Below are 13,992 nucleotides of genomic sequence, written 5' to 3' on the forward strand. Positions count from 1 at the left end.
AGCTTCTCAGTACAGCAAAAAACAGCAGCCATGTGACGATCCAGCCTTGTCCACAAGGAGGCAGGAACAGCAGGAAAAACCCAGTGGAAATGAAGGCAGTATGTTACAACAAGACAGTTCATATACGGATTCATAAAATCTTTCTTGCTGTCACACAATAAGTCCACCGCCCACAAAGTTGTGAAAGGGTTTGTGTTTGTCCTGAAGTGGAAATACACCAAACCCTGCAGTTTCTAGTTGGTTTGTAGCACCAGTTAGCCCACCTTGAAGATACCTTGCCCCATAACTAGATTTTTATATTCATTTTGTGACTGCTGCTTTCTTTTGTATCTCTTCAAATCTCTTTCATTTTATTTGGTTTTCATGTTTTTCCACACCATTAGGGTTTTGGAGCATGTACTGGTTTGAGCATTTTACCTCTTTGTGTCAATTTTTTTGTTTGCAGTCATTGGTATATGTTTTGTATCTTATTTAGTTTCCTCTAAGAAGCATTTTCAGTTGATTGTGTCTTTATTTACTTTTTAACTTTAATAAGAAACAGGATTGTCTTCATCCACCCTTTAGTCAAAATAACAAAACAAAAGGTACATATAAATACATAAAAGAGAGACAGAAAGAAAGTATAAATGGGCCTCGTCTGACAGTGCCATTGAGGAATCAAATTCATCTTAGCCTCTTCTCTTTCCTTTCAGATTTGGAGCAGGGTTCACCCCGTGCTGAGCAGTACCTACAGGCTTGTCGGCAGACAGGAACCTTCCCCGTTTCCTCCTTTCTCTTCCATGTGAATGAACCAATTGTAAACTTGAGCCACTATGGTCTAGGCCCTTCTAGGACAAAAGCTCTAGCCCTCGCTCTGCAAGTAAGAAGTCCATTCAGGAGAATCTTTCCTGTTAATTACTTTTAAACATCCAATGTCTAAGCCAATAATGTCATGATTATGTAAAGATTGTGTGATGAGGTGATTTTATTTTGTAATACATTTTTTGACAGTAAGTCTAGATGGAGAATAATATTCACGAGGAAATTAGAGCATCTTTGAATGTCAGGATGTTTCATAAATTATTTAATGAGTCATTTTATAACTTGCAGAATGACAATGTTGTTACTCACCTTGAGCTGGAGAACAATGATCTTTGTGAAGAAGGGGCATACTACCTGATGGAGATGCTTCAAATAAACACCTTTATCCGGAGTCTCGTAACTATTCTAAAACTACTACTTTGAATACCTCATAATACTTACAAAAGTTGTTTTTATCTGCTTTACAAGATAGATGCAATTTTTTAAAAAATGTTTCAAGTACTTTGATCACTATTAACTAAAATATATTCCTTTAGAATCTGTCCCAGAACAAGCTGGGTCCTAAAGGTGCAACATTCATCTCCAAAATGCTGGAAAACAATTTAAAAATCAAATCCATCAAACTCTCAGGTTTGCATTTAAATCTTCCTCCTCGAGATTTCTCATACACACCTTGGCACAAGCAGAATCTCAAGAAGGCTGATTGTTTTCTCTCTTCTTCTATCAGGAAATGACTTGGACGATTCTGCTGCTGAGTGCTTATCAGAATCTTTACAGGTGAGTTAGAAATACTGAGTTTAGACTCTGTACCACATTAGCATTTAAATTGCTATAATGAATGAAACAGCTGTATTGTCCACATACACTCCAAGCTTTACATGAATGTTTTTCATTTCATTCAACAGAGGAATTATGTGATCAAAGAGGTGGATCTCAGTCACAACAAATTCTCTGAAGCAGGAGGAAAACATCTGAGTGAGATGTTAGGTACAGTAGTTCATGTCTGGGTGTGAGGAAAGAAAATGTACACATTTAATGTAAAATATATTATAGTATAGGGATAATAATACTTTTTCAGGGAGTCTATGTATTAAACAGAAGTTTGAATGATTTGACAATTTAAATAGACATTTTGGCTGCCTGACGCAACACTTTAATAACTACTTTAACCAGCCCACACCTAGTGCATGTGTGATGACTGAAAATGTCTGCAATAAATAGGTTTATCTCAAAATTTTGATCAATGAAATTTGTCCAACCTTGCAGAAGCACATTGAAAACAATCTAATTCTGGCATGTTTGTGTAAGTTAGAAAAGCCTTTCTAAGCGGGTTTATTTGCATAGCACCTTTCTTATACAAGACAACTCATTTCTCCAGTAAAAGTAACATTTTTGGCAAATGTGGACTGTATTTCCCACATATAAGGATATTCTAAATGTTTCAAGCATAGAAAAAAAGTGGTGTGAAGTACAGGGCCAACATATGTGTTGTTTATATGGCTATAAATTAGAGACAAGTGATAGATGTTTCTTATATCCAAGACAGATATCCAAGAAAACAGAAAACATGTTATACTTAATCTGAATCCCAGTAATCAGGTTGCTAAATATTTAAAATTGAAGACCAGATTATAACATTTTTGGTGTTTTTTTTTTTTTTTTTTTAAATTGTGATGTAGTTATCCAGTGTTAAATCTTTTGTTCACGATTTTTCCATTAAGAGGTGTTTGTCTTGACTATTTAATTCCAGGTTAGGAAATTCCTGTGTTATCTGGTTCTTAAAGCAATTCAGAGAAATCTGAAAATAAAAGAAATGTTGGAGTGCTGTTAAACATCACATTAAAAGAGTTTTCACTGAAAAATGTATTTATTTTTTCACTTCAGGTTAAAAGCCTTAAAGTGTTTCTTCTTCTTTCAAGACAAAAATTCAAGTATTGAGGTCCTAGATCTGAGCTGGAATAACCTCCGCATGCAGGGTGCTGCGGCTCTGAGCGCCGCTCTGAAGGTGACTAATGCAACACTTTTGAACACATTCTGTCAGTGTTTCCTTTCAGCTGCTTGTTTTGTTTTTTTTTTCCTCAGGCAAACTCAAGTCTGAAGGAGCTCTACTTGTCACACAATGGTTTTGGATGCTCTGAAGCAGAGTCACTGGGTCAAGCTCTCAAACAAAATGACACACTGGTCCTGCTGGACATGAGTGGCAACAGTATCGGTGATCAAGCTGTAATGTTTCTCTGCCTCGGCCTGACCATCAACACCACCCTCAAGGTTCTCAAGGTAGGAGAACAAAAGGAGGACTCTTAAATATGTTTTATTATCACTGTAATGTACTTATTCATTTATAAAACTGCTGGTTTAAAGCATAATATTAGCTGTGTTTAAATTGTTCAGCTGTATCACAACACCATGTCACATGCTGGAGCTCTTACGCTGCTCAAGACGGTGAAAAACAACAAGAACTCCGCATTGGAGGAGATTGACATGTCTGTAAGTTTTCCCCAGTGTCAATATGAATTGTTAAAATCAGATGATTGCATTTTTATTTTTTACCAACATTTCTTTTATTCTTTTCACAAAAACAACAACAAAAGAAAAAAAACAGACATTCACTATAAAACTCCCAAAACAAACAATTACGTTTGTGGGTTATATTCTTGTATTATTGACAATATTATGCACATGGGTAATGTTATGTGTTTTTTTTATTTTTTCATGGGACTACAGTTGTAAGAATTTAGCTAAATCTAGTATATTTAAAGCAATTTTTGCTTATCCATTAATATGCACTGTCTCATTCAAATAATTAAATAAAGCACAAAATCTCCATTTGAAGGTTAAAAAAAAAAGAACCACAACAAATTTAACTCGTCTTGATTCCCAGAGGACCTTAACTTACACATCTGCAGGTATTCCTTTTAATGTCACGTTTGTTACACAGGAAATGAAGATGTCTTAGATCTGATGGAGATCAGATGGAATGATGCTTCTTTACTTTGACAATGCTTTTGTATCTACATGCATGAATGCAGAGTGTGTTAGTACGCGAGGCCTTTGTGGAGCTACTGGCAGAAATCCATCAGGAACGTCCAGGTCTGAATGTTCGATTCACTGTCCTAGACTCTGTTACCCGGAACTTATCTGCCTTCAACATCTTTAAGGTTGGTGAAATGAAGAGAGAAAAATGCTGATAAATACATTAAGAAGATACTGAATGCCAACTGGAACTGGAACAAGCGTCTTAAATTATATTTTAAGCGTGAACTCATCCTGCCCGTTTTCATTAAAACAGCTGAAATCTTTTCAAATATAAAATATGATGTGGGTTCTCTCACAGAAATCCCTCAAGGAGCAAGATCAGAGCATCACGGAGTTCTTCAAGTCTTTGGATAAAGAGGAAACCATGAAAGTCTCCACCTCAGCATTTAGGAAGGCTGTAATGGTAAACAACTTCTCACACAGCACCAGATACTTGATGCAGAATTGAGTAATCTGTGGCGTTCACTCCTGCATGCAGGAAGCCAAAGTACCTCTCGATAAGCATCAGCTTGAGTGGTTGGTCAGAATGTTTGACAAGAACTTTACAGCCACCATAAACTACAGGTTAGTCTGTGAACTGGATAATTATAGCATTACCACAACAAACAGATTTATTTAATAGACACCAGTCCAAAGGAAATGTTGAACTTGAACACATCCAAAATAATCTTCAGTTGATGATAGATGAGACAAATATAAAAAATTGTGATAGCTGTTGGAAAATTATGTCTCTTTTAACTGTCTCTTTGTTGCAGTCAGCTTTGCTGAGCTGGATGTCTACGCAAGACTACACATCTCGGATGAAACATTCATAAATAAAAGTTCAAAGAAGCTTTATGCGAGGTGACAGATGTTTTATTTTGCCATGCCTGTGCCAACTGCGTCATTTACATGTTTGTGAAACAAAAACACAAATGCACGAACCAAATGTTTAAAGGGTGTCTCCAAACAGCAGCTTCCTGTGCCATCCCTTCTCTCAAACCAAACGTGTTCTCCAGTGTGTCCACTTGAACTCCTGACACCAACCAGCTGTATCAACCTCAGCGCTCTCTCGGTTGGATCACGGGGTCTTTCGCCTCATTCTCTCCACCCAAAACAATCTTCAGGTATGACAACAGAACAACAGGGAGAAGAAAAAGAGAGCTGGCATCCATATCAAAGGCCTGAGAGGAGAGGAAGAATAGGGCCAGATGCAAGCTAACCATGCAGGTTAGCTTTGAATAAAATGGCCTGTAAAGGAAATAGCATATTCATTAATATGCATGTTCAGGATTACTTATGCAGGACTTGCAGAGTAGGATTATTAACAGTGTGCTGAATTGTCTCAAGGTGTAATGTCCAGCAGTGTAAATGGTTTCTATCAGCTGGCTCCAGTGGTGACCATAGATGAGACTGTGTACTTGTTTGTTCTCTGAGTCATCTGGTTTTAAAAGGTCTTCCAAGTCCAGGTAACTTAAAAGAAGACAAACAAGCCGAGGATAATATATACTCATATGTGAATATTTGCATTTCTAAACATTAAAGGTGTCACGCCACCAGTTCACACTCTGATTGCTGCAGAGGGAAAACATTCAGCACGGATCTTCTGTTCCGGATCAAAGAAGCACGATATGCTGTTGCTAAGCTGGGAACCATTTCCTCTAATAGTTACACGAGTTTTACTGTGGAGTTACAGAACAACAAAATCTGCCAACTCTGACAGAAGTAATTATGTCATCACAACAATGCTTGCTCTAAATGGGACACTTCCATGTACTGCATTTTCTGATCACCTTGACCTGAATATGATCATAATCTGATAAATTGATTTAAGCTTTATGGAATATAATTTAGACACATATAGAGTTATTATCTGCATGTTTGTTGCATAATGACATTTTTTGCAATACACAGATAAAACTAACTGCTTTATGATGCATGTAGTTGGCTCCGGCAGTCAGTATGAAACACAATGGCGGTGTATTTAATGTGCCTTTTTTATGTTGTGTTTTCTGTTTTGTTTTTTTTTTTTTTTTTTGGTCAATGTTGTCTATATGAGAAAATCTTAATCAAAGTGTGGGAAAAAAAACATGATGGACGCAGAAAAGAATTGGCTTTTGGGATGAGGAATTAACGATATAATGAAAGATTTGATGGTTTAATGGTCACTGGTCAGAATATCGTTATGCATGTGAACATGGAGACTGTTGGTGATAAAGGCACTGTGGAAGTTGAATCATGTAATTTTTGCGTGATTTCCATTAACAGAAATATTGTTTACATTTTTGTTTGTTTGTTTGAAGCCAAAGCCAAATGACTAGTCAGTTCTGAAAAACATAGATGTGCTCCTACATCTTACTACAGGTTAAAGGATATTTTGCTGTTTCTCTCCACTTTGAGGATACTGTTTTTTTTTTGTTTTTTTTAATAACATTTTACCAAACAAAAGTAACCAGGAAAGCTCCTGGCTTTGGCTAAGCTGGGTGACTCTTATTTACCAAAGATTATGTTTGCACGTCATAATTAATAGTTCAAATAGTTTACTGGTCTTGGACAACTTAATGTAAATTATGATAAAAAAACAAAAAAAACAAACTGAACAGTTTGTAGCTGTAAGGCATCAAATTTTATCGTTCCACCTGGCACGTCCTATGACAAATATGTCACAATAAACAAACATTTTTAAGGTTAAGCAAAGATAACCTAATAAAGCTCAAGATATAACAAAAATATATTTATACACATTTGTGCATTTAGATCTTTAGAGGACTGCTTTAGACACTGTTTTTCTTTAGGACAGTGGAGATATGTTCCAAAATGATTACAAATGAAATGAATTAAAATGAATAAAAACTATAAAGAAACTGTGGTGAAAAAGAGGAAACAAAATTGTGGTGACCACAAAACCACCTCCTTCGTACATCTGCACAACTTACCAGGCATTTGACAGATATATATTCTCCCTGATGTTTCGAAAGGCATGGGTTTTTTAATTTTAAGTGTCCTCCATCCTTTTATAATCTCATAATGACCCCATTCATCCATCCATTTTCTGTAGCTGGTTATCTCAATGCTGGGTCATTGGAGGGGGTTGGAGAAGTTACCAGGTAAGAGGCAGGTACACACCCTGAACAGGCCGCTAGCCTATTGCAGTCACCCATAATAACTCAAAGAAAAATAAGTCATGTAGGGGGAAAACCATCAGTTACAGGATTTGTTGAACAGGTTTTTTATTTGTTATCACCTCATGGAAAAAACTAGATCAATCAATGGCAGTGATAGATAAGGTATCTCAACATTATATCAAAAACCTTAATATAGGGTCCATACGCTGTTTAGACGCAAAATCTTCAATTGAAAGCACAATTTCAATTGGACTAAAATCCAGTTCTTTATATGTTGCATTTAAACAATTAGCTGATTTAAAAGAGAAGCAAAACAGAATAATTTAGGTAAATTATCTCTCTGATCTGGCTTAATGAAAACAAACAGCTAGCTGCCAATTTCTAATGGGCCATCTTTCATCTGAATGGACACAAAGACTTGAAACCCACATCTTATTGAGCAGTCCAATTGGAAATTCACAGATTTGGCCAGATTTTGAAGACGAAACAAAAAACCTGCCAACAAACCCTTCAGATATCTATGCACCCACTGGCATACACTGCCAATTAACATGATCTCGAAAGCGCTAATGGAATCTTGAGCGGTCATAAAAGTAAATAATTAAATTAAAGGAGCCCTTGTATCATTGTTTGCAGTGTTCAGGCCCATTAGAACGTCCAGTATTCTCATGGTAATTTAATGTTTGGGGTTTTTTGTGTTCTCATAATGAATTCGGTATTTTTCCTCCAAACAGTGTTGTTCAGACATTCGTGTAGGTTTTGGCAGAGAAACAAAGACGTACATTAGGAGCATTGTCCCCCCCCCTGTGATTATTAAAGTAAACAGAAATACTGAAGAGGTATCATACACAGCTGCACACACTTGAGTCTGTGTTTGTGAAGTGGGAGAAAGGGCCAAGCAACCCTTAAGACTTTGTCAGAGATGATCCCATTATTTGAAGCTTCTCAAGAGCTGAGCGGTAGGCAGGCTGACGAGGCTTTGAAGATCCATTGCTGGCACACAACTCATCTGCGGCTGAGAACTCGCTAAAAAAACGGACTTGGCACGAGATAAAATGTTTCAGCAAAGATCGATTATTGATATGGTCGTCTCAGATTCGTGCTTTCATTTTGCCGCCATTATCCTTCCAAGTCCTTTTCAGAAAAGGCTAAGACTGCTTCCTGAACATGAATGTGCATTTTGTCTTGCAAGCGTCTAATATCTTCATTATTTCTATACTGTGACAGATCCCAGATAATACAGACATCTAATTTTTACACTTCTAACCCAACAACCTTAAAAATGAACTACAGCAGGAACCAGAAAATTGCCACAAGTTAGGCAAATCCCTCTGACATGAAAATCCAAAAATTTTGCACAAGTTTGGGAAGTTTACATCCATAAAATTCTTGAGATGTTTATTGTTTCTTTAAATAAGTATTTCATATATATGTCATGACTGAAAATCTGCTCCAACAGCGGAGCTAAACATAAAAACCAGCAGGTAAGTTGTGCGTTTTGAACATTTCTTCAGGAAAACTGCCTTTTAACTAAACAGTGTGAGGTCTATTTTACTGTAATGTGACACAAGTTTGATCAGGATCCGCAGGCTTGACAACAGCGACGGATGTTTAAAACATAAAAGAATTCCGAACATGGATGACTGTGCCAGGCTGAGAAGTAAAATAACTCAACTGAGTAACATCAGACAGTAGCCCTGGAATTTAAGGCATGGCACGTATATACATACGTTCCCTACATAAATATTTCTCTGTTGCCGACTCCTTCTCTTACTCTTTACAGGTACAAACAATATCAAGAAACAAATATATGTAAACATTGAACTTATCCGATTTAGCTTTATTTGGCCATTTACAAGCAGGCAAGAAAGTTATGCAAACAACAGTCGTTTAGAAAAATAATTTTTTTCCAAAAAAATTACACAACTGTGGAAAAAAAATACATGTTTATTTTTTCTGTTTTACCATCCATGGAACAATTATTTTATAGGCTATGTTGTGTGACTTGTGCGTTTACAGGTTTGTGGTGTTCATTTTATGCAGCTGAATATTTTCAAATAGAGTGAAAGGCGTTAACATCACATGTCCAGGAGCAGCACCCGTGGATCTTCCACCACTGCTTTGATCCTGCGTAAGAAAGTGACTGCTTCTCTGCCGTCAATGAGCCTGTGGTCGTACGTCAGTGCCACATACATCATAGGCCGGACTTCAACCTGTAAATAAGACATTTGATTTTTTTTATTAACTCTAGAAATCAAATACATTAAAAGTTTGTTTTCCCATCCATTCAAATTTCTATTGAACTTTTCAAGGACTTGGTACTTGGCAATTGTAACATGTTTCTCTATCCGGGAGCAGGTAGTACATGACTGACACTCTACAGAAAGATGTAATTTGAACTTAGTTAAAAAAATGAAAAATAAAAGCACAGTCAGCAAGTACAAATTAAAAGTGGATACATAATTAGTTAAAATGTACATGTATGTGTACACCTGTACAGACACATGCATACCTGCACATTTATAACATGTTTTAAATCCAGTTTCAAGTTGTTTATTTAATCACAAGCACATCCAACACTGCAGTGAAATACAGTTGCACATTCATTCAAGGCTGTGCACACTCATTTCACACACAATTAATATAATCATATATAATATTTACAGTGTACACTGTCAATATATAAACCTTGAGTAGAGGAGTTAAAGTGACATGTTTAAGTGATGATAAAATTTAGATCCAATGATCCAAATTATTATGTACGACAATTATGTGTCCATGCAAAGTAGATCTCTTTAAATGAATTGAACAAACTGTTCCTGTGTATTAATAAACACGTAATGCTCACCTTGCCATTGATGGCCACAGGTCTGTCAAAGATGCCATGCATTCCCAGGATGGCTGACTGCGGGGGGTTAATGATTGGCGTGCCAAACAAGGAGCCAAACACGCCACCATTGCTGATGGTGAAGGTTCCTCCATCCATATCTTCAATAGCAAGCTCATTTTTACGAGCCTGAAGGACATAGCTCAGGTGACTTTCAAAATGTGGACATTCAAGTAAAAGAAAATTCAGTCAATTGGAGATTAAAAAACAATATAGAGTAGACTACTTATCCAAATCAAAGATTTTCACCTTCTCTCCCAGCGCGTTAATGGCTTTCTCGACGTCAGCGAAATTCATGGCCTCAACATTCCGTATGACTGGTACAACAAGTCCCTACAAGTGAAAAGGATGAAACATGGCATCATGTGAGATACAGATGTAGGAAAAGACATGAGCAGCAGGAATATTTACATTTATTATCAAACAATAGAGGTTTATTGTCATACCTTTGGAGTTGCGACAGCAATGCTAATATCTACATAGTCTCTGTAGATGATCTCTTTGGTTGTATCATCAATAACTGGTTAAAAAAAAAATTCTAATGTTACTTATAATGAAAATGTAGAAAGATATGTGAAGATGCTCTGCAATGGACTGGCGACCTGTCCAGAGTGTAACCTGCCTCTCACCCAAAGACTGCTGGGATAGGCTCCAGCTGCCCCACGACCCTTAATCGGACTATGTGGTTGGGATAATGAATGAATGAATGAAAATGTGAAGAGTAAATTTGGCTACTGAAGCTGTGCTTAAACAGAATATGAATGTTTAATTATTAAACATAACGTACGTCTTCACAGATTTGAAAACTCTGACATGAATGCTGAAATAAGGTGTCTTAGCTGCAACAGCTTGTAAAGAAACCATTTGTTTCCACAGCCTATTTTCTGCACACTTCAGACAGTGAAATCAAGTTGGTCAAATTGCCAGCAGATTAATATGTTCCAGGAAACAACGACAGTTGAAGTGCTAGATCAAACATTTTGATCTAGCACAGTAACATTGAATGATTTAAGAATATCCGCAAAAGCATCTCAGGCCTCTGCTGACAATCCCAATAAAAGTACTGATGTAGAAACTAAAGTCACAAAGCAACATTTCAGTCAAGATAAACAGATGAAATGTTTCTGTTTCATTGAGGGGTAGTTTATGTTGCACTACTAAAAGCAAAGGTAGGAATATTTTATCATCAGTCCTGTTCTGATCACAGCTGTGTTTCTTTAAATCTGCTCAGGTTTTCCTATCATTTTAAGACAGACTCATGGAAACAGACTTAGATCTAAATTAAAATAAAAAAAAGACCTGAAACTTAATGGGTGGCTGAGCTTGAGTGTCTGGTGGCACCATCAAAAACTTTAACTAACAGGAAAGCTCTATTATGGTTAAGAAAGTTTTAATTTCAGCAAGTTAGTTTGCTTGGTCTTACCGGCATTGACGGCAGGTTGATCAGTCAGAGCGTGTGCAGCAGCCTTAACAAAAGCTGACATAAAACCCAGTTTGATGTTGTGCTTCTTTAAAAAAGCATCCTTATGGATTTTCCTCATCTCCTGAACGTTGCTGTAGCAAAACATTGAGCAAAGTGGATGTAAAGACAAAATGTTTATCCAGTGAGACTGTATGATGCTGGGTGCACAGAGTGGAGAGCTGTGTAAAAATTGAACTGTCATACTGGTCTCTTTATAAGTGGTTTTTGCTCACCTCATGTCCACCTCGTTGAAGGTGGTCAGCATGGCACAGGTGTTTTGAGCCTCCTTCAGTCTTTGAGCAATTCTCAACCTCATGCGGTTCATCTTCACCTGGATGCATGAAACGCAAACAAACCACCTGTGAGCCATTTCCAGTTAGTGCCAACTGGTCTGGTTGACTGCAGTTTCAAGTGAAATGATTCCCTCTATTACTGTGTTGATGAAAAAGAGACCCATCAGGATGTGCATTACCCTGCTTTCTCCTCTGACTCCGACAGTAGGAGCAGCAGCTGGTGCCGGGGCTGCAGGAGTGGGCTTGACAGCTGCAACTACACAAAGAGGGAGGTAAAGACAAGAAGTGACTCATTAAAATATAGTAAATTATTGCATCAAGCTTTTAAGAAGCACGTTTAAGAGTTATTGTAAGTCAAAATCAACTGTTAGCGAGCTAAATAAAGAAATATATATGCAGAATAAATAAACAGCAGAATGAATGTGTAAAAACTTGATGTAGATCTTCACACCAGATGTTGCTTGGGCAGCCTGTGATGCCATCGGAGGTATGGCAGCAGAGGTTGCACCCTGAGAGGGTGGTGGTGGTGGTGGAGCGGTTGTAGCTGACAGTGAAGGTACTTCTGCAGCTGGAGGAGGAGCAGCTTTGGCAGCTGCAGCATCTAAAGAAGAGGTGAAGAGCAACAACTGTACTGCGGATTTAATGATTCAATAACCCAAGTTTAGTCTCAGTCACCCCTCGTGTCTTATATCACTGTAGTAATGTTTCAAATAAACACAGAAGCAGCTCAAACTCTGTTGTGAAATAAGAAATTAGTGGTGATCACTAATGTTCAAGAGGGCAAACCTCCTTTCCGGAGTTTGAAAAGGGGCGTTCCTCCTTCTACTTTCCCTCCATCAGGCACCAGCAGTTCCTCAATTACACCAGCTGCTGGAGCAGGGACTTGTACTGAAGTCTGGAAGAATAAAAAGGTTTAGCAGAATTTTTTATTGTAAAAAAACAAAAAACAAAAAACAAAACAAAAAAAAAAACCCAACAACAAATAAATCAGTTTTCAATTCATCAGTTATTTTTTCTACCTTGTCAGTCTCAATTTCACACACCACTTCATCTTCTGTGACCGCATCGCCCACAGCTGAAAAGGAAAAAAAAAAGAAAAAGAAAAAGGAACATGTTTTCCATCTGTAACTTAAAAAAAACAAAACAAACACGACAACAAAAACACACAATCTGTAACACAATACGACCGCTCGCCATTGTTTTAATTCTGACAAATACTAACCTTTCTCCCACCTAACATCCCCCTCGGTAACGGATTCTGCAAATGCAGGAGTTTTGACTGTAACCACTTCATCCCCTGTGGACAGTTAGTACAAGTTAAGTCTGAAGCTGAAAGCAGCTGTATACACAATATAAATGCTGAGGTACATACTGTGAATTGCAGAGGTTTTGAAGGATCGGATGTGGTACACATTTGAAGATGACAGAAATGCACTTCTGAAATGTCCAAAAGAAAAAAAATTAAAGATAAGTTTAAGACCAATAAAAATTATATAAAATAAAATAAAATTATATAAAATAAAATAAAATAAAATAAAAAACATCCACAAATGAAATGTGTTGAGGGGTGGATTCATTTCTATTACCAATTTACTTCCTGATATACTTCTACTGCTATTATTTAGTCACATTGAATTCTTGATGTGCAGTCAGGGACAAGATATCAGAAAAGAGCACTTACTGCTTAGATTTCTGGTAAACAAGTCGGCTGCCGAGTGTCTGCACTTTAAGGGAGAAAAAAAAAAGAATATTTATGAATATTTACCTACTTCTTTTCCTGAAACGGATTAATGAAAAGAAGTTCTGCACTGGTTGAGTTTGTAAATACCCGCTGAGATGCTCAACCACTAACTTAGAAGTACACTTACCTGACAGATTTCGTTGGATCAATGCATCGTAGATCTAAAATGATAAAAGACATTTAGATGTTCCAACTTTACTTGAATGTAAATAAATGTAACATTTTTTCAGTCTCTACCCTGTAAAATGGTAATCCATTAGTGTCAGTTTAATACTAAAGAAATCAGCATATATATTTTCTAAATATAGCCACCACATAAAATAAGGCACTGCTGACATATATTAAAATAATATAAACAGAAATTAAGTAATCCCTGATGTTATAAATACTAAAGTAAACAAAAGTTTACTTTACACAAACAGAATACACATTTACAGTATACATAGAGGAACACATAGATTAACCCTTTTCTGGGCAGATGACCATATTAGTTCACTTCATTGGACACACAAAATGCCTGTGGAAGCAAATACTGTATTATGTATTATCTTTCAATATATACTACTAAATAAGATAAGATAAGATAAGATAAGCTTTATTTATATAGCGCCTTTCCTAGACACAAGGTCACAAAGTGCTTCACAACAATAAAACATAGAAAACCTGCA

General features: G+C 36.8%; 1 protein-coding gene across 1 annotated transcript in view; it reads right to left on the bottom strand.

Moving 5' to 3' along the window:
- Positions 1-9,019: 9,019 nt before the first annotated feature.
- ylpm1 (YLP motif containing 1) overlaps positions 9,020-13,992 on the bottom strand; it is a gene marked incomplete at its 3' end in the record, with an annotated part of 41,615 nt that continues 36,642 nt past the window's right edge. Inside the window, exons 23-36 of the mRNA XM_079255112.1 lie at positions 13,452-13,485; positions 13,265-13,307; positions 12,956-13,020; positions 12,806-12,880; positions 12,603-12,658; positions 12,370-12,478; positions 12,035-12,184; positions 11,763-11,839; positions 11,524-11,621; positions 11,252-11,382; positions 10,275-10,348; positions 10,078-10,161; positions 9,790-9,957; positions 9,020-9,154 (exon numbers count right to left, since the gene is read on the bottom strand). Of these exons, the coding sequence (XP_079111238.1) occupies positions 9,020-9,154; positions 9,790-9,957; positions 10,078-10,161; positions 10,275-10,348; positions 11,252-11,382; positions 11,524-11,621; positions 11,763-11,839; positions 12,035-12,184; positions 12,370-12,478; positions 12,603-12,658; positions 12,806-12,880; positions 12,956-13,020; positions 13,265-13,307; positions 13,452-13,485 (1,299 nt within the window). The remainder of the gene's footprint in view (positions 9,155-9,789; positions 9,958-10,077; positions 10,162-10,274; positions 10,349-11,251; positions 11,383-11,523; positions 11,622-11,762; positions 11,840-12,034; positions 12,185-12,369; positions 12,479-12,602; positions 12,659-12,805; positions 12,881-12,955; positions 13,021-13,264; positions 13,308-13,451; positions 13,486-13,992) is intronic.

This window comes from Telmatherina bonti (assembly GCF_933228915.1).
Source record: "Telmatherina bonti genome assembly, chromosome: 16".
Taxonomy (NCBI): domain Eukaryota; kingdom Metazoa; phylum Chordata; class Actinopteri; order Atheriniformes; family Telmatherinidae; genus Telmatherina; species Telmatherina bonti.